The following is a 25704-nucleotide window of genomic DNA, read 5'->3' as shown; positions in this document are numbered from 1 at the left end:
GTAACAAATCAATGAATGGGGGCCGTTTGACTGGAACGAGTCGATGAGCAGGGTAGTACCCGGATATACACTAGGTTAGAAGAGTGTGGCGTGGTGGTCCAAATTGGCACTGACAATAAGGTTGTGCACCGCGTTCAGTGTTGGGCGGATTTGATTGATTGCAGGGAAAGACGCGACTGGTAAGCACAGATTACAGTGAATGAAAACACGGTCTCTGGAGTCCGGGCTAAGGCACTGACGCTTAGCTTTGGGGTGCTAAAGCCGCACCCGAGCTTTGCTGTAGGTACCCCGAGTTCAAACCTTCAAGAAATCTGTTGCATTGGATTGACCCAAAACAAAACCCACATGTGCAGTTGGTTCATCCATTTCATCCATTCCAAATCACAAATGCAGGAACGGAGGATCTTGACTCCTCCCCTGGCAGGCGGGCAAGCAGGTACCAACTGACATAGGCATGAATGTTTGATTTACAATGCTGCCACTATCAATCAATTTGGCTGATCGAAAAAAAAAAAAAAAAAAAAAAAGGCTGGCCAATATCAGCAACAACCTCATCTACCTACATGGCCAAGTGCAGAATGTGATACTGTACGTCTGTGATATACGGAAAATGTATCCGACGCATGCCTCATATTTTGCAACTTCCCATTGATCGTATTCGAGGTACGTCGACTTGCAGTCTAATTAGTGCAAGGCGGCGAAATTATAGACGCCAATATGCCTGTTCCGATCGTGACGACTATGTTGGCCAGTGCAGTCATTAAAGCAACCTCATGAACAAGACCAACAGCAGAGCCTCGACGTGATTCTTCATCATCTTCTTTTCAACAATTCGTGAATTCGTGTAACATAAGAATCTACACATGCGCAATGCTTGTATATCTACAATGCCTGTTGCGCCTTTTGAGCGCCGAGAGCAGGCAGGACACCCAAAAATCCATCGTCACCAAAATGTACCAAACAAGACCGCCATTAGACCAGAGCCACCTGCTATAGAGATAGGGAGCGAGCACGTGGGTGGAAATACCATGTCGCAATCCAAATGCAAAAACGGGGACCAACACTTCAGGGAAAAGAAAATCCCCTCACAACAAAGCAAACTCGACGCCACATCCATGCAATGCTAGGGAAATCCACTGTGGGAATATGAAGAAAATTTGTGCCGTCTTGGCACGCCGTAAATGATGAATGCTGTGCGAGCACAAAGAAGAGAAACTACAGGGTATCATCGCGACATGCAATGCCAGAAGAATGGATATGGTCCGTGGTTGTCCCCAGTGAGGTCCTTGTTGTATACTGAGCAGCGTTGGCTAATGTACCCAGAGCATGGTCTCCAGAGGCCTGTCTAGTAAACGGGGAACTCCGGCAGAGCCGGGGCCCAGGTGGGATAGGATTTGTGCTTTGGTTCTCTTGCAAGCTGGTCCAGGAGGTCATCTAGTTCTCCCCAGTTGTCGTCATTGTCCGCGAACTTGCGGTGTTTCCGGGACAAGATGTGCTATCAAACATTAGCTAGGTCACATGGGGAATTACATTGTAGGTCGGGGGTCCCTTACCTCGTCAAAGTCGGCGAATTTGTCCTGGCAGTTCTCGCAGTAGCCTGGCTTGGGTTCCTTCTTTTTCGGCTTGACAACTCGCTTTTCGGCCGGTACACTGGCCTTGGCACTCTGCCCAGCTTCATTCTCGTCAACGGCGCTCTGCTCATCGATCTGGTCCAGCTTTTTACTCGATGTACGACTCAGTGTTGATCGCTTCGACTCGGTGTCTTCTTTCAAGCTGGCTCCAGCGCTTGCAGTTCTGCGCGAAGTCATTTCATGTGAACTGTTGCGCTGGAGTACTTTTCGCTGGAGGCCATGCACCTCCTTGCTGACGACACCGATAGCACCCGGGGTGGCAGCTGTTGATGAGATCATCTGCGACCGGATAGCTGAAGTGATATTTGATGGCTGTACTCCGGAGGCGAGCGGCTCGCCACCGAACAACTTGTCAGTTGCAGCACGGCTGCCGAACGGATTGGGACCAAAGTCAAACTTCTTTCCTGCCAATGACTTCGAAGGGTTGAATAGATTCGCTGTGATACTACTGCCCCGATTATGAGCACTTTCCATCTCACTCAATGACCGTTTCCCAGTGACCGGCTTCGCGTGCCGTTGCGAATCCTCAGGCGGCTGAAGCACAAGCTTAGATTCAATAGCAGGCTTCGCTACCTCTCGCTTCTTCGGCCTGACAACCTCGCGGTGGTGGTCATAGTCCTCAATGAATGGACATCGGCCAAGCGGCGCCGTACGGAATTGTGGCCAATCCCCATCACTTTTCTCCTGCACTCGTTGGTACTCCCTCGCCATGATAGGCTTTTGCTTCTCCTCAAAGTCGTAAATGTAGAGGTAGGGGCCCCTAAAGTAGTGCATCTCCTTGGTTGTCACAGTGGGATCCCTATCAGAAGGACCGTTGACGCGCTCATTCTGCAGCAGTTGCAACAAGCTCCGTTCGTCTGTAGCCTTCGAGTGCGTGTGGCTTGCCGATACTGATGCGCTCCGAGAGCCATAGGCGATGGCAGCACTAACATTCAAATCTGTTTCCAGAAGCATCGATAGCATGCGGTTAAGCTTATCGAGGGACCATATCTTCTTGCTCATCTCACGAGCCCGGGACAGCACATCTGTGCTCCTCTTGGGCCTTGTTTCCGGCATTTGGGCTAGCCCGCTACGAGACGAGAGCTGGGACTTGGACTTGGCATCACCTAATGCATCAGTAAACAGTTTTCTCCGCACTGACTGATCAGCTGTCCTATCCAAGAGCGATGGATTGATTGTCTGAGGCTGTTGCTGTTCAGCGTGAGTTTCAGCATCAACATCATCCGCTCTGCGACCACCCCGTTGCTCCGGGGGGATTGGTCGACTAGTAACAACATGAGTGATTTCACTCGAGAAGAATCGTTCCTCACGCTTGATAACGTCATAATTAGCTTCGCAAAGATACTAATCAGGGGAGGCCAACTTACAGCGCCCAGAGAGGTAATCTGCTTCACCAGTTTGGCACGCGTGTCCTCTGGAATGCTGTCAAAATAGAAGACCATCTTAGGGAACTTCTGTCTGTGATGACTCTGCCATCGTCGAATCTCATCTAGGTCCTTCTCTGTGTACTTTCCAGTGCTGGCACTCTCAGCATGGTGATGGTGCTGGCCGGACCTCTCCCTCGCCAGCTTGCTCTCGTAGGTGCTTGCATGTCGGCGACTCTGCAAAGAGAGCTGCGTCTTGGCCACTCTTTGCTGCTGGGGAGATTTGAGTGGACGTGGAATGCCACTGTCGAGAATCTGCTTTTTTGCTGGAGGCGGTTGACCATATGCCTCTTCCCGTTGGATGCTCGCAGAAGACCGTTTCGGCTTTGAGAGACCCGACGCTCTAATTGGAGAATTGGCCGCACTCGGGTTCATGGAGAGCGGAACCCGGCGCGCGTGAGGCATGTTGGAGAGGCTAGCGGGCGGCGGAGAAAGAAATACTGCGGCCATATATGATGATGTCCTATCGACCTAGCATGCTATAGTTTGTGGTCGATGTCTACACTGGAGCTCGAGTTTGTGTGAACGAGGTGTTTAGGTCACAACTGACAGCAGGCGAGCATTTGCTGTACCCGAGCGGCTCCTTCGGTTCCCTTTGCGTCGAAAGTCGTTCTCCGTAGCTCGTATGCTTCGAGACTTGACCGGATGACTAGAAGTTTGATATTAGTTTGCAGCAACCAGTCAAAGTGCAATGCAAGACTTCGGAATGGCGAATTCGATTGAATAGAGCGACTCAAGTTCAGCTCTGGGGCTTCCCATCAGCTCGTCGTCTTGTGTAAGCAGTGTATGTGGTCTTGAGTCGAGGTTGTCAAATATCAAAGGTCGAATATGAAGGTCTTGGTGATGGTTGGTTGTGTGGAGGGGCAGGTTAGGAGCTGGGTGATTCTGCACGCGACACGGCGTGACACAACGAGTCACAAGCACGGTTACGTGTGTTGAACATGCATCTGAATAGATGTGAAGTCCCAGAGGGAGAGGGAGAGGTCCAATGGCTCAAAAGACGCGAGAATCACTTACCTATCCGATGGTGCAGGGCCGTGACAGAGTTGAGCAGAAGAGACGATCTTTTTCTGCTCGTGGTCGAGAAATGGGAGACATTCAGTAAGCTTGAGAATTGCAGCGTTCAGACTTGCAAGAGCTGGGACCCGCCTAACTTTTTGCGGAGCACTAACAAACACAGAGGAATCAACAATAATAAGCACAGGCCACAGCTGCTCCACTAAACTGCCACGCGCCGCCGCACACAGCAACCGCGAGGGGCTAAGGCTAGATGAGGCTTAATGCTGGCGATCGCAAGCGCGCCGTGCTCTGACGTCGTTTCTTCCATTTTTATTTTCTTTTTCTTTTTCATTTTCTGCACAAGAGCATCAAGGTTGGACTGGCAGTTGGAGCAGCACAGAAACTCAATTATATTTTTGCGACACTTTCTCTGCATGTGTTGACTCTTGCACCAATCCTGACAGAATAGGACCTAGTAGGATTCTGAAAAATTAACTCTCGACCGCCGATCGCTCTTCCACATAAAACGGGACATGTTCTTCAATCGCCAATAAACCCATTTCCAATCATGAAGTTGCGCAGAGTTTCGTTACCATTACGGCAACTGCAACAGCAAAACAGACGATATGCCTCCAGTCAACGGGCAAGCGCATTAGATTGTCGGCCTAGCACATTGCGTCCACAGGCACGTAGCTGCGTCTGGCCGCTCAGAAACTCGAGCACGCGAGCAAGCCGCCCGTACTCGACCACCGTTTCTGCCTCGGCCTTGCTCTTTGGCCAGCCTGTCCACGAAACGCATCCACATCTCCTCGCGCCTGGGGAGATCACCCCGGGAATCACAGCACAAGAATACCACGACCGACGCTCCAAACTCCTCGCCGCCTTGCCTGCAGGGTCGGCAGTCCTCTTGCCCTCCGCTCAGGTCCAATACCGATCGGGTGCAGTCTTTCACGCCTTCCGCCAAGAAAGCAACTTCCTTTACCTTACTGGCTTTAGTGAGCCCGAGTCACTGACACTGATCGTGAAGACGGGTCCGGGCGAAGGCGATTTTATATTCTATCTTTGGTGCCGGCCAAAGGATCCCAAGCAGGAGCAGTGGAATGGACCCTGGAGTGGTCTAGATGCCGCAAGAGATGTTTGGAATGCAGATGAAGTCGGAGACATCGGAAGGCTGGACAAGGAGCTCGCCATTGCGCTGAAGGGCGTACAAAAGATTTACACCGATGCCGAGCTGACCAAGTATGGCGTCCCTACCAAGCTTGGAAACACCTTGCGTGCTGCGGCATCTGGAGTTGCCACGGCACCATTGCGACCATGGATCAATGCGGAACGAGCGATCAAGTCTCCAGCTGAGATTGCCTGTATGCGCCGCGCTGGCCAAGGCTCTGGGAGGGCTCTGACCAATGCTATGCGCAGGCATTGGACATCTGAAAAGGATCTCGGCGCCTTCCTAGACTACGAATACCATAAAAATGGCCTCGACGGATCCGCTTACATTCCCGTCATTGCAGGAGGACAAAAGGCGCTGCTCATTCACTATGTTCTCAACAATGGACTACTGAAAGACGATGAGTTCGTCCTCGTCGATGCTGGCGGCGAGTATGGCACATACATCACAGACATTACTCGAACATGGCCCGTGTCGGGCAAATTTACACAAGCACAACGAGACCTTTATGAAGCCGTGCTCACAGCACAACGTTTTAGCATCAGCATGTGTCGAGTCAACGCCAACGTCACACTGGACAAGCTCCACAGTATTACAGAAACGGCACTACGGAACGAGTTGCAAAAGCTAGGCTTTGAACTTGGCGGCAATGCCATGAACATTTTGTTCCCACACCACGTTGGACACTACATTGGTCTTGACGTTCATGATGTGCCCGGATACTCCCGTGGCATCACTTTACAGGAAGGGCATTGCATCACGATCGAACCTGGAGTCTACGTGCCCGATGATGACAGGTGGCCTAAAGCATTCCGTGGACTAGGCATCAGAATCGAAGACAGTGTTGCAGTCGGGGAGGAGAATCCTCTTATACTGACTACAGAAGCTGTGAAAGAAGTTGTTGATATCGAGGCCTTAAGAGACTAAAAGCGATGATGCTGCTGATCAAGCGCCATCATTTATTTGTACAAGACGAACCATAATACTGTATCATCATTATACCACCTGTTATGCGCCGAGAACTGGAATCCATGGGCAAGATGGTAGCATTTGCACTTTAGTGTATTTCATAGTAGCCAGCTGCAAAGGGCTTGGATGAGGAGACACTCAGCTCTTTCTTGGAAGCAGAAGGAGATTTCCATAGCAAAGGCCTTTATAGGCCAGCCTGGCATCACAGACGAGAAATGGTTGAATAGGACGAAGGGCTTAAAGCGATGTCACTGATCGAAGGGAGTCCGCGATTGATTCAAACATATTTCTTCACCCAGCTTCATCAAGTAGGCTCGAATTTCTCAAATGAACGCATCGATCAGCTTGAAAGGTGCAAACAACACACCGTCCTCGACATGTGGACTTGGCCACAAGACGACGAGCCGTTTGTCAAATGAACTGGCTACGCTCATAGCGAGAGGCGATTCCGGAGTCTTCGCACGGATAAGCGGTCAATGTTTAGGCTCACAGACGACAGAAGATCAACAGCCAGAACCTCGATTGCCTAGGTATGGAGCGCTTATTAGCTCATGCCAAGGCAGGGAATGATTGCATCAACATGAGTTCATTTCCATGGGCACCTCCCCGAGACAATTCAGGAAACTAGTTCCGAGGCCCGCGCAAAGCCATCTTTGCTATCAGCGGTGAGTTGATAATACCTAGACTAAGACAAGAAGAAAGAAAACGACATGCATCTGCTACATCTTGGCATACAGAAAACCTCATGCCAGGGGAATGGCCGCAAAGGATGAGGAGAGGGGAAATGAGTACGGCCTTGCGATCCAAGCGAGGCCATGATCAAAGAGGGGAAGGCAGCTCATGGCATGGAAGAGAGAAAATTACTATGTGATGAAGCATCCAGTATGTCACTGTGGAACCGCCACGTCCACAGATTCCCATCACGCATAACAAGAAATGCCTTTTTTTTTTTTTTCCCCTGCTTGCCGCCTCGGCACAAATGAGGCAACTTTCCCCTGCCGTTGACACGAGAGGGGGAATCGGCAAGGGAATGGGGGCGAAAGACCTAAGAGCAGTAGGAAAAATGCAATGCAAAAGAGAGGGACCACCCCCACGGGAAACTGGGCAACGCAGGTTCTGCTAGAGAGACCAGAGACCTACCCTTACCAACCTACATTACCTAGGCGCCATTAGATGCAGTGATCTACCGCGGCCCCGGCTGGCCTAGATAGATTACTACGTCGCACAGCTGAGTGGATTGTCCGGAATGCGAGGCCCGAAGACTGGGTGAGCACGGAGAAAGGGAAAATCGAGAGGGGGCAATCTACGTTCTTTCTCTGGGCCGATTGTATGATCTAGAACAAGCCCTCTTTCATGCCCTCTGCCTTATCTATTGGAAAAGACGACGGTGTCTTGATTCGATAAGTGTCGTCTGTGGCGGGATGTGGGAGAGGAAATTGTGGTCATGTAGAGTCGCAATTATTTTATCGAAATTGATTGAACGAAGAGAGAAAAAAGATTGTACCTACCCATTCTCTGCAGCATCCGCCTTGCAGCATGTATGTTTCAATACTTGGATGGAGCCTCCCACCCTCTCCCATGTTGCAAAAAAGTCCGTGGTGACCAGATCTGCGAGGTTGAATCATACGATTTATTTTTCTTAGGGGGGACAGACACGGAAACCCGATTCGGGGAATTCCCAGCCCCCAATCAATCAATGATCCTGTAAATTGTTCTTTTTTTTTGTCGTCCTTTGGCGCGACTTGTTCCAAGACTTTGCCTCGACGTGCCCGCGGCGCCCAATTATTCTTGGACGGGGGGTCATTTAGCTATGATACAGGAGGTCCTTGGTATTCGTATGCTTTCACTCCGTGTGGTGTGGTGCTGACTGAACCCCCATGATAAATTTGCAGTGCAAATGGAAATTCATCCTTGCTGACCCAGCGCTTGGGGTGTCAAAGTTGCAGAGAATTGATATTGGGCTGGTCTATTTTTTCTTTTTCTTTTTTGGTTATCCGTTTGCCTAATTTGAGTGATTTGTTCGTAGTCATTTCACGATCAACGCATAGAAAATAAGCAGTGTACGGTAAGAATAAATTGATTCATTTCAAAGTCAACATGACTCTATAGGGGTATATGATGAATAACTCAAGTACCAAGTCATGGAATTTCTCTCCATATTTTTTGAAAAACGCCGAAAAATGTGCTTTCTGATCATATCGATACAGAGCAACTAGCAATGTGCCAAACCCCCTTTAAACTCCTGGAAGCATCAGTCCGATGCTGTTCGTTATTCCGTGATACGCTGTGCCATTCATTCGTTCATTCCAAAAACGCTACAGTATGCATGACGATGTGAATATCGCCGAGTTTCGTGTCGATGTATGTGCATGATTGAAGGTATTCGTAAGAATGTGGTGTTACCTCCATAATTAATTGCGGGTATGTATGTGTTCGATGGAAACTCGAGCAACATTGTGTCGCCGAGAGTGGAGATGCGGTATGTTTGTTTGTTTGGTTTTGTTGTTATGTAGCAATTGTAGCCATGGTCGAAGTAATGTAATTGGCAATTCCAAAGTTCCTCTTAGGCAGAGAACCTTGCTGCTGGGTTGAAGACGGCAGCGCCGTAGCCCTGTGGTTGCCATGTGGCGGGCGCGGGAGTGGCACCGAGCAGCTGCTCGAAGGCCTGTAATCTGCGGAGAAGCTCCTCGTTCTTGTGAGACATGCTTCGGTTGCGTCTCTCTAGTTGGTGAATGTATTCGGTAGCTTTGGTCAAAATGGTGCCCTGCGGTTTGTTAGTATTATATTTCTGAGCTCGAACAATTTAAGAAATGCTCACCTTGCTGACCTTGGGCGCTCTTGATACAGGCACTGGGGAGCCATCGTCATCAAAGTCCTCGGGAATCGACCGCAGAGATGGGATGGCCTCGCGCAGATCGGCAATTCTATCCTTCAAGTTTGTGCGGTACTTGCGCTCAATGTCATTGTGGGCTGCACGGTCGCTGTTGCGGGGCTTCTCCTTCTTGACAGCAGACTCATTGGGCTCATTCGGGGTGATGAGACCGGACCTCGAGTTCGATCTCGATGTCTTGGCCGAGTTGGTGACGGCGAAAGATGCCCTGCGCTTTGGCTCGGGAGGGTTGCTGGTTGTATCGCTTGTTGCAGATGGGCTTGGGTGCTGCATGTCAAAGGTGAATTCCATGGCCGAGTTTCGGGATTCGGCTGGCAATTGAGTGAGGCCAGAACCCATAGCAATGGCAAGGAGCCTCTGTCGTTCCGGGTCGTTGAATGTAGGGTTGATGTTGAAGTATGATTCAGTGTTGACACCAGGCTGAGGTGCATCCCAGCTCAGGGGAGTAGAGTACAGTCTCTCAGGGGCGACGTCCTGTGTCTGCGCGACATCGCGCTGAGCAAAGTCGTCGTCGAGAGCCATTGAGAGTGAGTCCTCCTCGCTAGACAGGGCGTGTTCCAAAGCGCTGTCCTCAAGCCAATCGTCTGTCCTCGAAGGAAAGTCCAGCTTGAAGCTGCCGGCGTTTCCGACACGTCCTAACCTTGACGTTGGTTGTTGGAAGGAGAATCTGGGCTAAAGTTCAGAATCACTTCAGCTTTGCTTGACGCGTGGCTTTTCTGATATACTCACCTGCGATCTGTCGAGCCTTGGTTGTCAAAGTCACCAAGTCTCTCCAGGCTGTCGTCGTCACTGTCGAAGCGCAGCCAGTAGTCACAGCAGTCGAGGGCTGAGTCTTGACTGAGCTTGGAGCGCTTGTGATCAGGTGTGTGAGCTCGCTTCAAGCTCTTCTTGACGGGCTTGGGTGACTTTTTGGGTGAGGTCTTGGCCAGATCAACTGTGGTTGTTGTTGGTGTTTGAGCAGTCTTGTCGACACCAGTTGGGTTGTCAAAGTTGTCCCAGAATGAGATGGATGAGAGTTGTCGTAGACAGTTGGATGAGTTATCAAGCAATGAGTCGATAGCCTGGGGGGACGTGTCAATATATATATATATGCGACAGACGTGCGAACTGCGGTAGTTGATGGTTTTCGATTTCGTCATACCTTTGTGTTGGTTACCGGAAACAAGTCGATGTTCTGAAGAACATCCGTATCCATGACGAAGCTGACACTCTTTTTTTGGTGACCACTCCGCTTCTTGAACTCGTCCCCGTCGATAGCCAAATGACTAAACCTTCCTAAACCTCAGCAGATCTTGTCGAGATTGGAAAGCTGATGCTATGTGATGATGGTGGTGATCGTTTGTTGAACAGTAACGTCGTCTTCAAATCCGAGGTCACTGTGAATCTTGTGGATGGAGGTTAAAAAACAAGTCCTGTGTGGGTATGGTGAGCTTGTTGGGTGGTGTGGTGGTGGTGGTGGTTGCCGAAGATGTTTTGTCTTATATGTGGTAGATGGTGTATATCTTTGGAGTTGATATTCTATTGTTGTTGGTATTGATGCATGAAGGAGGGGCAGACACCAGATTGGGCGAGCAGATCACAGGGTATTATGTATATCAAGACTTCTGGTGCCTCGCACAGCGAAAGAACACGAATGCGGGACTGGAATGGATGACTGGAGCACGTGCAGGAGGGATAGATCCGATGCCACACAATACGCACTCAGAATGCCGTCAAGGGTCCGTAGTAATGGCGGTTGCCGGCCGAAGAGTATGTTAGGATGAATACCAGATAGTAAAAAGTATCAGGCCACTTTCTGAATTTGATGGGGGGTCGGTTCTCTGGCAGGTCACAACTGAAAAGAAAAAGGTAATTTGAGCAAGTATTTACTGCCACTGCTACTTTGCCAGATACATGTTCCAGGCAGGGCGATCACAGGTGGTGGCGTTGTACCGCAGCTGGGTCTCGCCGGTATCCCGAAATGTCCAGACGAGCCAGATGGATGTCCACTGTTGGTAGCTGTAAGCCTGTTCCCAAGGTTTGAGCGTTCGCGTGGACGTGGACGGGGAAACTAAAGCCCAACCAACCGCTGCCTCCTTCCATTCATCCCATTTTTTTTTTCTCTTGCTACGAGAAAAGACCGCCGACATTTCTCACCAACAGGTCTTGTGAAGGTAGGACCGCATAAGGACAAACAACCAATGCGCTTTGTTTTGGGAATGAAAAGTGGCAGGGGTTGATGTAAGTATGGTCTGAGTATCCGGGATCACAAATCCAGATCGCTATCTCTGCCACTCAGGCCCTGAGCTTTTGGGGCTAGCACGCCTGTCGCCAAAGTGGAGGGCGGATGAGGAAACGAGACAAACTCTGTCAGGCCACTTCTGACCTGATCTCGCAACTCGCGGAGCTCCCCTGTCACTCCACAGTCGGAGAATTATCTCGCTTTTGATTGGCTGTAGTCAAGGTAAGAAAAAACCGTTGAAACTTGTGAACATTCCCTCCTTGGACATCCCACGTGTGCAGCAAAATAGAGTCCCAGTCTAGCTGTATATGCATCGTGAAATCTGTATCTTTCTGCTTAGAAAAACCCCCCAACCTTGAGGGTGGTAGTAGAAGGAAACATAATGCACGCTTGAAGTTTCTACTTTGAGTATACTCGCGGCGTGGTTATTCAGTTTCTACGATGCACGAACAAGCCAAGCCAAAATGCTACACAAATTTGTCTTTAGCGTCGATGCGGCCCGCGCAATGGGACTTGGTTCCTGTGCATCCGGTATCATTTAATGTAGAAGAAGTAGACGACGGACTTGATGCCTCTGAAGATGAATGTTTAGCAAAGTTGACCGTACTTTGTATGTTGGCTTTAATCTATCATATTGATACGAATACCAGACATGCTACAAGGTAGGTAACCAGGAGTCGATCCCCGTTGAACGGTACTTTACTACGACGATGCTGACGCAGATCATAATGCTGCACCGATGCGGTACCTTTTTAGGTATCCAGACGAGCCAGACAGTAAAAGAAAGAAACCAATTTTGGGCGGGCGTATCCAGCCGCTTCTCGTTCCTCCTCCAATGTTCCCTGTCAAGGACCAAGGACCCCTAATAATAATGTAATGATCAGCAAATGTCTACGTCTATTCCCGAGCCTAGAAGCAGCTTCTAGAGGTTCCACCTGTCCCTGGCTTGCCTGCACTGCACTGCGCTGTGCATCCAAGCAAGGCAAAGGCAATCAATCAATCAAATCCGCTGGACCGATAGGGCTGCGGGAAACGACCCGGAAACACCCACCTCCCAATAGACTTTGGGAGGATTCGCACACATCAGCCCATTTTGCCCACTTCTGGACTGACCTTCATCTTGCTTCCGACCTCTCAGGTTTCCGCCGGCCTCGAGCGGAGTTTCACCTGGCACACAGCCTGAACATGCCCAAAAGATGCCCGCCGCACTCTACCGGTCTCCTGCGAACTCCGGTGGCCTTTTGCTGCTCAACTTTGTCCCGATGACTTCACCCTTTCCGCTGTCTCACGTGAGCTTGACCGATTTCACCCGGCGGGCATTCGTGTCGCCTAGTAAACCTCATCAAAAATGCCTTGAACCATGCTTTGACCGAGTCTTCGGGTCGCGAAGCCGGACTACGGCACAAGAAACTATCTTCCGCAGAGCGACGGAGAGCATCGACGACGGATGGAACTCGGCGGAAGACGGCCAAAGGCTCAAGACAGGTTCCATGAAACGCAACCTAATCAGAAACCCATTGTGACACATGTCCAACCAATAACGATGCAGCCATTTTCAATTACACATACACGACAATAGTCTTTCGTGGGCCAGTTGTGAGGCTTTTGACGGTTTGCATCCATCATATCATCATTGCTATCGTCATTGGAACTAGCTTTTGCCAATTTCTTGTTACATCGCGCAATCCTTAGTGAACAGCTTTACGATGATGACGATGCGTATCCATCAATATTAATTAAACAGGTGTTTTTTTCTTCTTCTCAAATCACAGGAAGAACCTGTGACTCACGCCAACTTTGCTTCACTTTCATTTCCCTCATTCGACGAATCCGTATTTGGTACTGCTGGCTTGCCTGGGAAGTACTGGCCAAATCTTACTACGCCCATGACACTGGCACATTTGTTCTCTTACTTCAGCTTGGCGCATCCTCGAATGGAGGCCAGATCATCGGGTGAACAACAAAGTTATTGCCGCCGAGATGTGGCTGAGACATACATACATATACTCAAGTCCAAAAGCTACAATCATACTACAGACCGTTGATACCATTTCGGTACTCTACAATACGACCAAAAAGTCACTAGGGACTTTTGAAAAAACAACTATTAATATCATAGTGCCTGGCTACATACTTCCAGGACTCACATGTTGCTTGCAGATGATTTCACATGCGCCTGAAAAGCGATTGCGGTGATTCAGCGTCGCTGTGTCGTTGCTCTCTTGCCCGAACCTTGTTTCCTTCGCTTTCGGCTCTTCCTACCTTCTCTCGCTCTCCGACGGAACCGCTCTGCCCGACGTTGAAAACTGGTTGCTGCTCTCTCTCTCATACAAGCTCGATAACCCGACTGCTGCATTCAGGGCCAGGGACAACGACGAATTGTTCCCTATCGTTTTCCAGATCCAGTCATTGCAACGGATTCAAGAAAATGCTTTCGTCTTGATATTACCTAGTTCGAATCGGCGGCTGCCAGGTGAGGTTATCGTGCAATTGCGGCTGGTAAGATAACAATGTTCGGAGACTGTGGCAACGACGCAGCGTCAAAGCAATGGCAGTTTTCATATTGTGACTGATCAAGTTATGCTTGATAATTTCATTTCGACTAATCTGTTATAGAGAGCTTGAATCGATACAGGAGACTCGTTCTGCTGCTCACCAACTTGAAGCTAGATTCAGCTCGTATTGATTCCATGGAACGAAGCTTCGTATCCACTTGTTGGCAAACTTCTATCAACATCAACTGTACGGGTACCCTGAATGTGAAGAGACAAGTGCTGCTCGCTTGTAGGACTTCTAGACTCCTGGGCAGTGACATGGGAGGTCTAAGAAACTCGAAAAGTGATATCGGCCACAAAACATTCTCCCAGAGCATAAGCAACCACCTCGTCCAGTTTCATCGCGTTCATTACACTCCTCAGACCAACCCTCAAGACGGTACAGCACCCAGTTAAAGTCAAGGACACGACTAGCGAGTCGTTACATACACAATGGCATTCAACAAAGCATCTAGTTGAGCAATTCATTAGCCATGGCCTTCGTGATCCCGCCGCCGAGGACAAGAAGTTGACCTCTTTAAGCCCCTGGATGCGTTTTTGACACTTCGATTCGTCAAGTCATCCCCAATGCAACCTTGAATCTGAAAAGAATACTACGTGAAGCTTTTTTCGTTATTCTTGCCTAGTCACGCATGCTAATTACCATGATCGATAGGAGAAAAGTCCCATTCAAGGGCAATACATCATACACCACGCTCCCATCTCACTGGTGACCGAGTCGCGAACACGTTCCATGCAGGAAGAGGCATCGACCTTGTTTCGAAAGCTAGAGACAATTGTGATCTTGGATTTCGTCAATTTCGAGTGTGCGGCGATCGTCTCCATCGGGTACTTGCAGGAGTGTAGTATTATACTGTTCTCAATGCAGCCTAGCGTACCACCAATCAGCATTGCAGGTCAGACTGGAAATCTCACCCCCAAATGCGCCAAAATTCCTTGTCGAATCTTTGTCATCTTCAGAAAACTAAAAGTTGAGAAGAAATCGCCGAGCGCAAGAAGGAAGAACCGTGTCTTCGTGGTCTCCTTGCACACATCGTGACACGACTCGCGTGGAATCGCTTCATAAGCGCACAGTGGAATTCTGGGGTCGCTCTGTAATTCGGCTTATGAAAGCTTTCGTGCAAGATGACAAACTCAAGGTGGCTAGCGTCAAATCGGAGCATAGCGCTCCAAGCCTTCACCCGCCATTTATAACCCCGCCACGAGAAGAGTTGATGTTCTGGTCAATGAGCCAACAAGAGTCAAAAGATTAGATCATTGTCGCATCATTTCCTTTTACTGTTGATATCCGACCTTGCGTTATTCCTTTTATATCAAATTTGAACATCTGCCAAGAAATCAGAATGGAAGACGGCCTCGGCTACAAGTATCCTTCCCCCCTCACGGGCTACGAGAATGCGCCACCGCTGCCCGAGGAGAGATTGCCGGACAAGAGCTACGTGAACCCGGCCCGGGACACGCCCAGCAAAGCATACGACGAGTTTATAGATCCCCTCGACAGGTCGCCGCGCGGGGGCTTTGACGTTCACATCTACTACAATGCCAAGAACGAGGAGCAGGCAAAGTACGCGCGGGAGCTATGGGAGCGGATCCGGCGCGAGTGTAGGTTGAACCCCTGCATGTAGTCCTCCTCTTCCAAGTACAAGTATGTTAATAATGTATGGTCGATAGTTCCTGAGCTCTCCGTCTACTCATTCTGGGACAAGGCGATTGGCCCGCACCCGGTGGCCATGTTTGAGGTCAACATCTACACACCGGCTCAGTTTGGCGCCTTCATCCCGTGGCTGGCCATCTGGAGAGGTCCGCTTTCGGCCCTGATCCACCCCAACACGACGGAAGAAGGCGTCTCGCACCGGGACAAGGAGAAGAGGAACCACTCGCAAAGGGCCATCTGGATGGGCGAAAGATACCCGATTGATTTGAGCTTGTTTAATATGATACCCAACTGATCGTTGCATTGAATATTAATGGCGTTTCACACAAAGACTACGGAAAGAATGTGAGTGATTTGTTCAGCATCATTTGCAAACTTCACTTGAGATTCTTAATATTACCATGAGCGCTTGGGAGAAGGCACGCCATCAACGATTCTATGTATTTGTGTAAACATCTCTGTGCTAGAAACAAGTGAATGATGAGATTTGACCGATGCGAATGGAACCCGACAGAATTCAAGAACTAAGCCAACAGCATTTTGATTAAGTTTACTCGCGTCCAACGCCAACAATCTGCATAGTTAGCGAGCTCATGCTCATCTATCGAATGTGCGGGAACCCGATATAGTAGCAAATGAATAGTTTGAGTAAAGCTGGATCAAGTTGTTGTTCAGTAGAAATACAAATAGAAGCAGAAATAGAAATAGAAAAGAAATGGAAGTTACCCGTGGAGATTGTGATGTATGGGGCCACACCTCAGTCTATATTGGCTGAGGCTCTTGCAAAGTGACATTTTCAGCTGCATATGACCTTTCCCCTTGCAACTGTCTTCTTGTCCACCTAGTATCTGCTACGTACTGCGATCTCCGAGCGGGGTTTATTGGGGGCCAAAAAGAGGCTGAGAGATATGTTAGTGACCTAGCAATTACCCTGGTATTCCTGGGTCTAACACCATATCCTACAAACAGGAACGGATCTGAGCGTGTCTGGCTGAAATCATATTGCCACCTTTTGTTTTTGTCTCCCCACGACACTTATCTTACGAGTTTGCAATGTTTCTTTCCTTGATTTGACGACCCGTTTGGAAAGATGATACGTAGCACGAGCGTCAAGGCTAAAAAGAAACGCGACCCGGACCTGTCTCGTGACAGATTCATCGACAAGACGTACGTCAAAGATGGCAGCAACATAGCAGACTACGTAAAAGCGCCCTTTGAAAATTCCAAGAATCCGTTAGCATCGTACCTGAGCCTCAGATTCGCCGAAAAGGATGGGTTCCTAAAAGAGTTGGAGAAAGCCTCGCCTGAAGATTGGGACCGTGTCAATCATGAGATTGGGCGCATTCAGTCCGACCGCCAAAAGTTTTCGGACGATTTCACCAAGAAGCGCTTGAATGATGAGCTACAGCAATCTTATTCCAACTGGAAAAAAACAGTATTCAATGCAGCCGAGCTTCGTCAAATCGGCCTCGACCGCGAGAAGCAAGTGAAAAAGCTACCTGCCAGTGAGGCAAGTACGCGCGAGCTGCGTACTTGGGACTCTAAACATCTCAAACAACTCAAGGACGTGGTCGATGGAGAGAACCCCAGCCCTGACTTGGGGCATGCCAGCCGAAGCTTTTCGGCTTCTCGCCATCTGCCACCGCAGCCCCGCGCCTATGACCCGTACCACGGATTCCGAGCTGGAGTCATGTACTTCAAGAAACTTGCCGATGGAAGTCTCGAGGGCTTTGATTCCAATAATGAAAAGTACAAAGACACCAGGTTTCCCAACCAGAAGATAGCGCTGAAGGATATTTTGGACGACCCGAACAAGAACCCTCTCTCAGAAGAACGACCTGACGATGAGGTCCGATATTTCCACTTCCCAAGCAATAATATGGAGTGGATTGAGGTGAAGCTCTCCGATCCTGAAGCATCCACTACAATGGCCATGAGCTAGTGGCTGACAAACCCATAGAAAGCTATCAAGCAGTATTATAGTCGACGGAATATTTCGAATAGTTCCTCAAAAGACTGTGACAGAGTATTGAGCCGAGAATACTGGACTGGTCAGATGCATGGGGGTGGTCCCGTCGGTCATACCAGCGACTTCCGCCGAACAGCTCCGGTACACTCGAGGCATATGAGATCAAAATGCTCACTGATTCCACGAGGTGCGTAGTCATTGCTCAACTGGCCGCAGCATTCACTGACGTCTCTTCAGAGGCTCGACCAAGGTTCAGAACAAGTCAGTCAACAGACCATATTCCAACCAGCTCAGGCCCACAAAGGGCGCCGCAACGGGCCATCTCAGTCGGCGTTCCTCTCGGAGAAAAGAACGTGGCAATTTTCGTAAGTCTATCAACTTGCAAAGCAAAAAGACTGTCTTGCAATAGCTGCGATTTGGACTTATTTATATATCAGCTACCATACCTGCACTGGGAAACCAGCAGTCGTCGAGCGCAAATGGTAAAAGTCATCAACGAAGCCATAGGTACCAACTCTAAGGCAAGCCGAAGGGAATTTCGCTTGCCTCAAGCTGTTGAAGAAGTAATGAAGATGAAAAGATCAAAGAATGGAACAAGCATCAAGAATAAAGTGCCCAGGGTGAGGCGCAAGTAAGTGTCCACTCATTAAAACTACTGCATTTCTCTTAATAATGATACCGTATTAGGCAATATCTAGCAAGATATCTGTTCGCAGTTGCGCGAATGGCAGAGGAGATTGATCATGCCGCAGACGAAAAACTGTTGAGACACAAGGTCAACAACCATTCACCTTTGCATGTTCGTCGAACACTTGATCAATATTACTTCCTCACATTAGACAACACCTCAGAAAGAGATAGGGATCAAGTTGTGTATCGAGGAACTCGATCACTCAGCTTGACTACTCGTGTTGTGATGGTTGATCAGCTGTGGATGTGGATTCTAGATGACAGTAAGTATCTCTTTGGGGCGATCGCGAAGTATCCACTGACGTCTTCAAGACACCATAATCACATCATTTCCCCGGAGATGGGGAAGAAACAAGCCCGATCCGTCAGGAGTTCACAAGAGTCTGAGGATACGGCTAGGTCAGAGAACGGAGGTGATCAAGTCTATACATCATCTTGGTATGTAACTTTTATTACTGAGTATCTACATCGGTAACTAAAATACATCGATCCTAGCTATGATAATCATGGATCAATGTTCACGAGTCTTCTTTGACCGAACACGCCCTCTAGATCAGCGCCCCGAGGTTATGGACTTGTTTGCAGAAGCAATCGGCACTGTGGTACACACTCATGTTCATGGAAACAAAGCCGTCTGTTATTAACTATTTCATAGACAGAAAGGACCAGGATTGCATATAATCATTTCTGGAGATTTCTCTGGCAGGAGCAACACTACAGAGGACAGTTGAAGGTCAATGTCGAGGGCGTAGTCTTCAAGGAAGCACAAGACATTGCCGAAGAGCTCATGATCATGAAGCGAGTCTATTGCGAGCAACTCAAAGTTGCAAAGGATTTCATGCGGCATCTGACCCACACACATGGAAGACATGCAGCCAAGTTGGGCGATGCACTTCTCATCAACAAGTTCATATCCGAGCTCAAGAAGACAATGGCCAAGGACACCGAGGATGAAGATGACGAAACTCTGGAATTGGCAACACGGATCGATGAGGAGTCTGTTCATGAAGCTCATGACTTGATTGAAACACTACAGGCTCGTCTCGGAGAGATTGCAGACCTTGAAGAAGCGGCCCTGAGGGCCTGCACTCAGGTATTTCTATGACAAAGTCTGTGATTGAACTTGCGTCTACTAATGAACTCCCCCTCTAGCTCGAAGGTTTTCTATCGCTCAAACAACAGCAGGCATCGATTATCGATGCGAGGTCAGCTCTAGATATGGCTAAAGAGAGCTACAAGCAAGGGCGTACCATCCAAGCATTCACCATTGTTACCATTATTTTTGTGAGCGACTTTGTTCCCTAATTTGCCACCACTTATCATGGAACCCTGACTCACGGTTTCCTCCTGTGACAGCTTCCTTTGAGCTTCATTGCAGCATTCTTTGGCATGAATAACATCGAAATCAACAACGCGCCGTGGATGAGTCTATGGCAGCAAATCAAATGGATGTGTAAGCTGAATCCAAATCTGTAAAAGAAAATCGAGAAATGCATACTGACAAGTATACACAAAGTCGGGGGCACCGCCGTCGTCATCTTCATTTCCATTTCCTTAGCCTTTGGCAGCTGGGTCCGTGTCCTGGCTGTTTGGCTTCGCGGCGTGGCTACTTGGATTCGCGCAGTCCTGCGACTTGCTTTCCAAGTTTCACGGGCAAAACTCTTTCAAGACACAGAGATTACAATCTTGCATGGCTGGTGGGGAAATAGCGTGTTCAATAGCAAGAACATTGATTCGAAACGCGAGATCCTTCTGGCAGATATCGCCTTAAAAAGGAGACAGAAAATCTATAACCGTGCACAGCGGATGATGGATATTGTGGAAGAAGAAGAAGAAGAAGAAGAAGAAAGAAATCTGTCGCAAAGATTATCAGAATTCAATGCTCGAAGGCGCCTTCCAGAACGACACGGGCGCCATATAGCAGACGACCCAGACCCGAGCTACAAGGGAATCCTACAGCACATGACGCGAGTGCGGTTTGCAAGGAAAGAGGATGGTACGGCAGACACTAATGTCTAATTTTAGAAACATTAGCATTAAATGCATTCTCATATTCATTGAAGCACCACAGTCCTTGATTCAAGACTCTAGAAAAGGTCAATGTGCAGGAATAATTCCAACTCAATTGTGTTCATCAGCTTGTGAATGTCTTTCCGCTGTATTGAAATCATGTAGAAACTATAAGTCTCCCCGTAGATTTTTGCGCCAGACTATGACGCCGTCTCATATCCGTGTGGCTAACAATACCCGTATGCAGTAACGATGTGTAAAGCTGTCAATAACAGCTTAAGATTGTGTGCTGACGTCTGGAATATTTAACCACTGCTTGATAATCCCGGGCTTCATATCACGCATCCAACCTTTTTCAAAGTATGGGCAGAATATTTCCAATAATCATGACTGATGGGGAAAAAATCAATGAATTTACCTGTAGGATTCTATATAATTCGGTATGTCACCAACTTGGGCAAACACTTCGTCCACATAAGTTGCATATTGGGCACGCGGAGAATGCGAATCATGTTCCAGCCTTTATACACTACACCATATGATCAACGATGGGGCTAACACAGTCTAGAGGACAAACTATGCAAGGTTCACGACTCGAGCTACCCGGCCTCGAGCCAAAATCCACCGTTTGAGGCCCAAGTCCGGAATCCGCCATCACGTGGGATACTAGGCTTGAGCGTTAGCACTTATCCGGAGGGAAATCCGGGGCCGGCCGGATTTTCTTCCACCATTGTCCGAGATCTCGGGATCAATACATACAAGGGACAATGGCGATACGAAAAACCCGAATGACCAAAGGGAAAAGTATGGCTGCCATAACTCCAGAATCCGACTTGGCAGATCGTCAGCCCCGAGTTGTCTCCCGACCGTCGACTGCGGTATCCGTACCCAGTAAGAGAGGCGGGCCACTTTCTCGAGATGTTATTGATAATCCGAGAAAGGCTCCCAAAACCAGCCGCGCCTGCGATGCGTGCAAGCTGAAGAAGACACGTTGTACTGGGACGAGACCTTGCGATCGCTGTGTTCAGCGCAATTTGCATTGTATTTACGAGGCAGCATACTCAAGAGGCAAAGCACCAGAACCGCTTCCACGAGAGTAAGTAAACGCCTATCCGAGCTCGCTCTGTAACTTCAAGTGATTGTTTTATTCTGACATGGTGGTATTGCCCTCTTTAGGACGCCTTCGGTCGAGCCTCATACCCAGGATGCACTAGAAAGTCGCATGGACCTCGAGTCGCACACTGGAGAGGTATCAGGATCTATTACCACTAGGGATTCCCCCGAGTTTGAACATGCAGAGATTGAGGGTCGGTACGTCGATCCGACCTCTGCTCTTACATTTTTGCATCGAGCTCAGCGGCGCTTTCTCCATCAAGCCAATAACACGAATCCCGGCGGACATGGCCAACTGGTTGCGCGCCTAGACGGTGGCAGTGACCATGATGGCACGCAAACGAGCCCTCGGCGAGCAGCAGACTCGATTAGCCTACCAGAAGACGCGCAAAACCTGGTAGAGTTCTACTTTGAAAACTGCGTAGTGACATATCGCATGTTTCACCGGCAGAGTGTTGAAGGTTGGCTCAATGCGAGTATCAACCCCGTGGATCCAGGGATATCTGCCGTGGCTCGGATTGGCAATGCCCGCACGGCAATATTACTCACCATCATGTCCATCGCGACGCTGAGATTGTCCAAGATGACGAGTGGCATGGGCGACGCTGAGTGGAACGCGGATGCTCCCCGCCGCCTTGGCGATCACTATTTTGCTTCTGGCTCGTCACTTACAGAACGTGAAGCGGAGCAGCCAACGTTGGAAATGGCACAAGCGTGGCTGGTCCAGGTCCTCTACCTCCTACAGACTGCGCGGATGAACAAGGCCTGGTATCGCCTGGGATCCGCCTACCAAGTCGTCGCTGCGCTGGGTCTGCATCGCCGCTCGGGTCGCAAACGTGACGAGCCTGCACGATCGTCCCCGGCATTCATCAATCTTCAGTGTGGCAGAAGAACGTTCTGGGTAGCTTATACGATTGACGCATATCTTAGTATTGTGCTCGGCAGACCAAGATATTTTCATGATGATGATATGAGTCAGACCCTCCCCGATGCCCTGAACGACGAAGACATGGGCTCATCCAGTCTCAATGAATTGGACGAAGTGGCCGAGTATGACTGCAACATGGATGCAGTCATTGCACACTCACGGCTGGCCATGATCATCAGTGACATCTCACGCAATGTGTATACAGTCAAAAGCACACCGAAAGAATTCCGCCTTGCTTCCGCCAAGAAGGCTGGCCAGGAGTTGAAATCTTGGTATGCCAACCTGGCACCTCATTTGCGGTCTATTCGGCCCTCTAGCCTGATCCCAAGCCTGAGGCGGCAGGCCGTGGCGTTGAAGCTTGCATACCATCATGCTCTGATGCACGCATATCGCCCCTTTTTATCCAGCAACGACGCCGAGGTTGATGCCCAAGGCGGAATTGCTGAAGACTGCCTCACTTCATCCAAGATTGTGCTACAAACGGCCGATGCCATGGCCAAAGATAGTGCAGTGTTTCATGCATTCTGGTGGTCGTCATACACAGTCTTTTGCGCCCTGACTATTGTATACGTCTGGGAGATTCAACAGCGCACTGGCGGATACGAATTGACCGAAGAAAACCGCAAAGTCTTTGCCCTGGCGGAGAAATGTCATGGCTTGCTGGCGCAATCCACGTCGCTCGACTCGCCGAATCGACGCTATGCCGTCATTCTGGAAGAGCTCCGACAGGAAGCACAAATCCAGCATTCCGGAGCGACCCCGGCGACGGTAACCACAGCTCCCACGCCCACCGCCGTTAACACCTCGGTGGATATTGGCCTTTCACCACATTCACCAATGCCAATGATGGCACCTACCACATCCAGCGTCTGTGATATGTCTCAGTCATTCCAACAGTGGCAGCCAATGAACTGGCTAGAGCTCGATGCCTCGGTACGTAGAGCCACCAAACACTTGCGTAACACATTGACGTCTTGTGTGTATTCCTTCAGAGAACAAGGCTAATCTCCAAGCTGCAGGCTTTTGTCCCTTATCCAGATCTTAATGCTTCTATCGATGCATATTTGCAACCAGATTTGATGTAAATCTATCACAGCTTCGAAATCAATGTTTGTTTTAACGGTTAATTTCTGTGGATATATTCATATATATATATATACAGAGTATATTCAGACTGTGACTACATTCAAGTCTGTGGTTTATCGCCATCTAAAACCTTTTGTATTTTGGGTAGCGCAGGAAAAGTTGTTGTCTCATTTGAAGCTCGAAATTGAGGAGATTCAGGTGACATCTAGGCGGACTCGACTGTCCTTCATGTCTGTTACCGATCATTTGCCACCGCATGGCGTTATATATAATATGGTGAAGTCAAGGGTCTAGACTTTTGTTATATGGGTATCTATTTGCACATTGTATATTTACCACCGTTTATAGCCTGTATCTGTAGAGTGGACTACGATCTCCCATCTTCTCTAGTTGCTCCGCGCTGTATTGCTCCCGAATGGCTTCCTCGCTCATGCGAGCATTCTTCTTGTTGGACGTCCAAAGCAAGAATTCCAAGACAAGCATGGCAAGAATACCCGCTGATCCAAACGCAAGCGAGTTGCCGTACCCGGTAGGATACCTCGGAGCCTCGCTTTCTATGTAGATGTAGCTACCAATAACCCCGCCGATATTGCCGGCACAAACCAAGTACCCGATACTAATGGCTCGCTTTGTGGCGCCAGCAGTGTTGGCAATATTCCAGGCGTTGACGCCCGGGAAGATGGGATACATGCCATTACAGGCGAGGCAGACGGCAAAGTAGCAAAGGGCAATGTTGTTGGCAATCTCTGCCGCCTTGGAGAAGAGAATGGCAAAGGCAACAACCAGTAACACCTGCGGGCCGACAATAAACGGCATACGCCACCGGCACTTGTCGGCCAGGACGGAGATGACGTACGCGGATATGGCGCCGCACGCATAGGGCGGAATGGTCAGGAGCTGGGCATTGGCCGAGGTGAAGCCCATGGACTTTACAATGGTCGGCATTGTGAACTTCATGGCGTAGTTGGGCACGGCATTGGACCAGCTGCCGAGGATCAAGAGGTACATCTTCCAGTCACAAATGACTGCTATCAGTGCGTCCTTGTTGAAGTGCCCCTTTCCCTTGACGGCGGGAGTTTGTATCTGCCGCGCGGCCTGGCGCAGTTCCAGGAATCGAATCTCGTCAGGCTCGAGCCATCGACCCGACAGGGCAGGAGTATCGATGAGTAGCACAAAGCAGAGCACTCCCATCACTACCGTGAGTAGTCCTTCGATGATAAAAATCTACACGCATCTTGTTAGTCGGAAACCATAAGACAGGCTTGTTATGTGAGTTGTGTAACTGACCCATCTCCATCCGGCGAGTCCAGCATAACCGTTCATCTTCGAGATCCCAAAGGCAAGCAACCCAGAAAAGGCTCCGCCTGAAGCAGCTGAGGAATATAGTAGAGCGATACGAGCTTGTGTTTCGTCGGGCATGTACCATTTCGATACAAGAAGGATTGCTCCGGGGAAGAAGCCAGCCCTTTACATCAGGGGTAAGCCAAAGGAACCAGAGAGTAAAGAAATGCCAGGTCGCTTACTCAAACAGTCCGAGAAAAGCTCTAACAGCACAGAGGCCACCAAAATTTTGGACGAGGCCAGTCAATGTCATGATGATTCCCCAACCCAGGACCAGTATCCCGATGTACATTGAAGGTCTCTTGAATTTTTCCAAGATCATGTTGCTTGGAACTTCGGCGAGGATGTAGGGTACGAAGAAGATGGATAGCGCAATATTGTATTGGTCTCCAGTCATGTGGAGATCAGTCAATAGCCCTTCGATCTTGGCGTTGCCTATGATAAAATTTATTATTTCTTTGCCGTCGACGTCAAGTGATTACGAGGCAAAATACCGATGTTTGTCTTGTCGAGGTAGGTGATGAGGTAGAGGAAGAGAAGCATTGGTATCAGACGAAACTAGAGAGAGAAATTCTTGTCAGTCTCACAACATAGAGCATCGGGTTATTGTGCTATAAAACTCACGTCAACTTTCCTGATTGCCTTTTCTTGCTTCTTCAATGGGTAGGTCTCGAGGAAATGGGCATCTTCGGCACTGAGACCATGGGCCATGATCTGCCCCTTTTCCACATGTACCGCTTCGGCCTTGTCTGGTTGTTCAAGATTGTAAGTGATTTCTGACGACATATCGAAAAGCGTTGCACTATTATTGCAGTGGAAACAGTGATAAAGCTCAGTGTATTTCCCTGGCCTTGCTCCATCATGCCTCAAGACATCTCGAGTTCTTTATATCCAGCGCTGGACTAATACTGCGCCAACGTTGGGCCAACAACATTGGGCCAAGGCAAGGAGTGCTGCCAGTATGGTCTAGCTCCGCCAAGAAAGATGGGGAAGTGATAATCTGGGGTAAGTGAGAGGAATTTTGAACCATACCGAATGCAAATCCGGGGTACGGGT

The 25704-nt window shown here is 49.1% G+C and overlaps 7 protein-coding genes across 7 annotated transcripts; 4 read left to right on the top strand and 3 right to left on the bottom strand.

The window, feature by feature from the left end:
- Positions 1-1345: 1345 nt before the first annotated feature.
- PFICI_09833 (uncharacterized protein) lies at positions 1346-3460 on the bottom strand (the record flags this gene model as incomplete). Its single annotated transcript, XM_007838414.1, has 3 exons — positions 1346-1495; positions 1554-2942; positions 2999-3460. 3 exons carry the CDS (start codon positions 3458-3460, stop codon positions 1346-1348), a joined length of 2001 nt encoding a protein of 666 aa, XP_007836605.1.
- A 1162-nt stretch (positions 3461-4622) lies between these two features.
- On the top strand, positions 4623-6149 carry PFICI_09832 (uncharacterized protein; the record flags this gene model as incomplete). The annotated part of the gene is made up of 1 exon (XM_007838413.1): positions 4623-6149. The coding sequence occupies one exon, from the start codon at positions 4623-4625 to the stop codon at positions 6147-6149; it is 1527 nt and encodes a 508-aa protein (XP_007836604.1).
- A 2605-nt stretch (positions 6150-8754) lies between these two features.
- PFICI_09831 (uncharacterized protein) lies at positions 8755-10276 on the bottom strand (the record flags this gene model as incomplete). The annotated part of the gene is made up of 4 exons (XM_007838412.1): positions 8755-8955; positions 9010-9748; positions 9811-10142; positions 10223-10276. 4 exons carry the CDS (start codon positions 10274-10276, stop codon positions 8755-8757), a joined length of 1326 nt encoding a protein of 441 aa, XP_007836603.1.
- A 4924-nt stretch (positions 10277-15200) lies between these two features.
- On the top strand, positions 15201-15806 carry PFICI_09830 (uncharacterized protein; the record flags this gene model as incomplete). Its single annotated transcript, XM_007838411.1, has 2 exons — positions 15201-15459; positions 15529-15806. 2 exons carry the CDS (start codon positions 15201-15203, stop codon positions 15804-15806), a joined length of 537 nt encoding a protein of 178 aa, XP_007836602.1.
- Positions 15807-16601: 795 nt separating this feature from the next.
- On the top strand, positions 16602-20189 carry PFICI_09829 (uncharacterized protein; the record flags this gene model as incomplete). The annotated part of the gene is made up of 11 exons (XM_007838410.1): positions 16602-17405; positions 17472-17667; positions 17718-17845; positions 17918-18111; positions 18168-18433; positions 18483-18608; positions 18666-18772; positions 18826-19263; positions 19323-19454; positions 19527-19623; positions 19687-20189. 11 exons carry the CDS (start codon positions 16602-16604, stop codon positions 20187-20189), a joined length of 2991 nt encoding a protein of 996 aa, XP_007836601.1.
- Positions 20190-20986: 797 nt separating this feature from the next.
- Positions 20987-23306, top strand: PFICI_09828 (uncharacterized protein; the record flags this gene model as incomplete). The annotated part of the gene is made up of 3 exons (XM_007838409.1): positions 20987-21276; positions 21357-23154; positions 23214-23306. The coding sequence occupies 3 exons, from the start codon at positions 20987-20989 to the stop codon at positions 23304-23306; spliced, it is 2181 nt and encodes a 726-aa protein (XP_007836600.1).
- A 343-nt stretch (positions 23307-23649) lies between these two features.
- PFICI_09827 (uncharacterized protein) lies at positions 23650-25434 on the bottom strand (the record flags this gene model as incomplete). Its single annotated transcript, XM_007838408.1, has 5 exons — positions 23650-24531; positions 24595-24772; positions 24831-25083; positions 25143-25206; positions 25273-25434. The coding sequence occupies 5 exons, from the start codon at positions 25432-25434 to the stop codon at positions 23650-23652; spliced, it is 1539 nt and encodes a 512-aa protein (XP_007836599.1).
- Positions 25435-25704: the final 270 nt, after the last annotated feature.

The sequence above is a fragment of the Pestalotiopsis fici genome, assembly GCF_000516985.1.
Source record: "Pestalotiopsis fici W106-1 unplaced genomic scaffold PFICI_Scf_7, whole genome shotgun sequence".
NCBI classification, from domain to species: domain Eukaryota; kingdom Fungi; phylum Ascomycota; class Sordariomycetes; order Amphisphaeriales; family Sporocadaceae; genus Pestalotiopsis; species Pestalotiopsis fici.
This window is presented reverse-complemented; position numbering and strand designations above follow the sequence as displayed.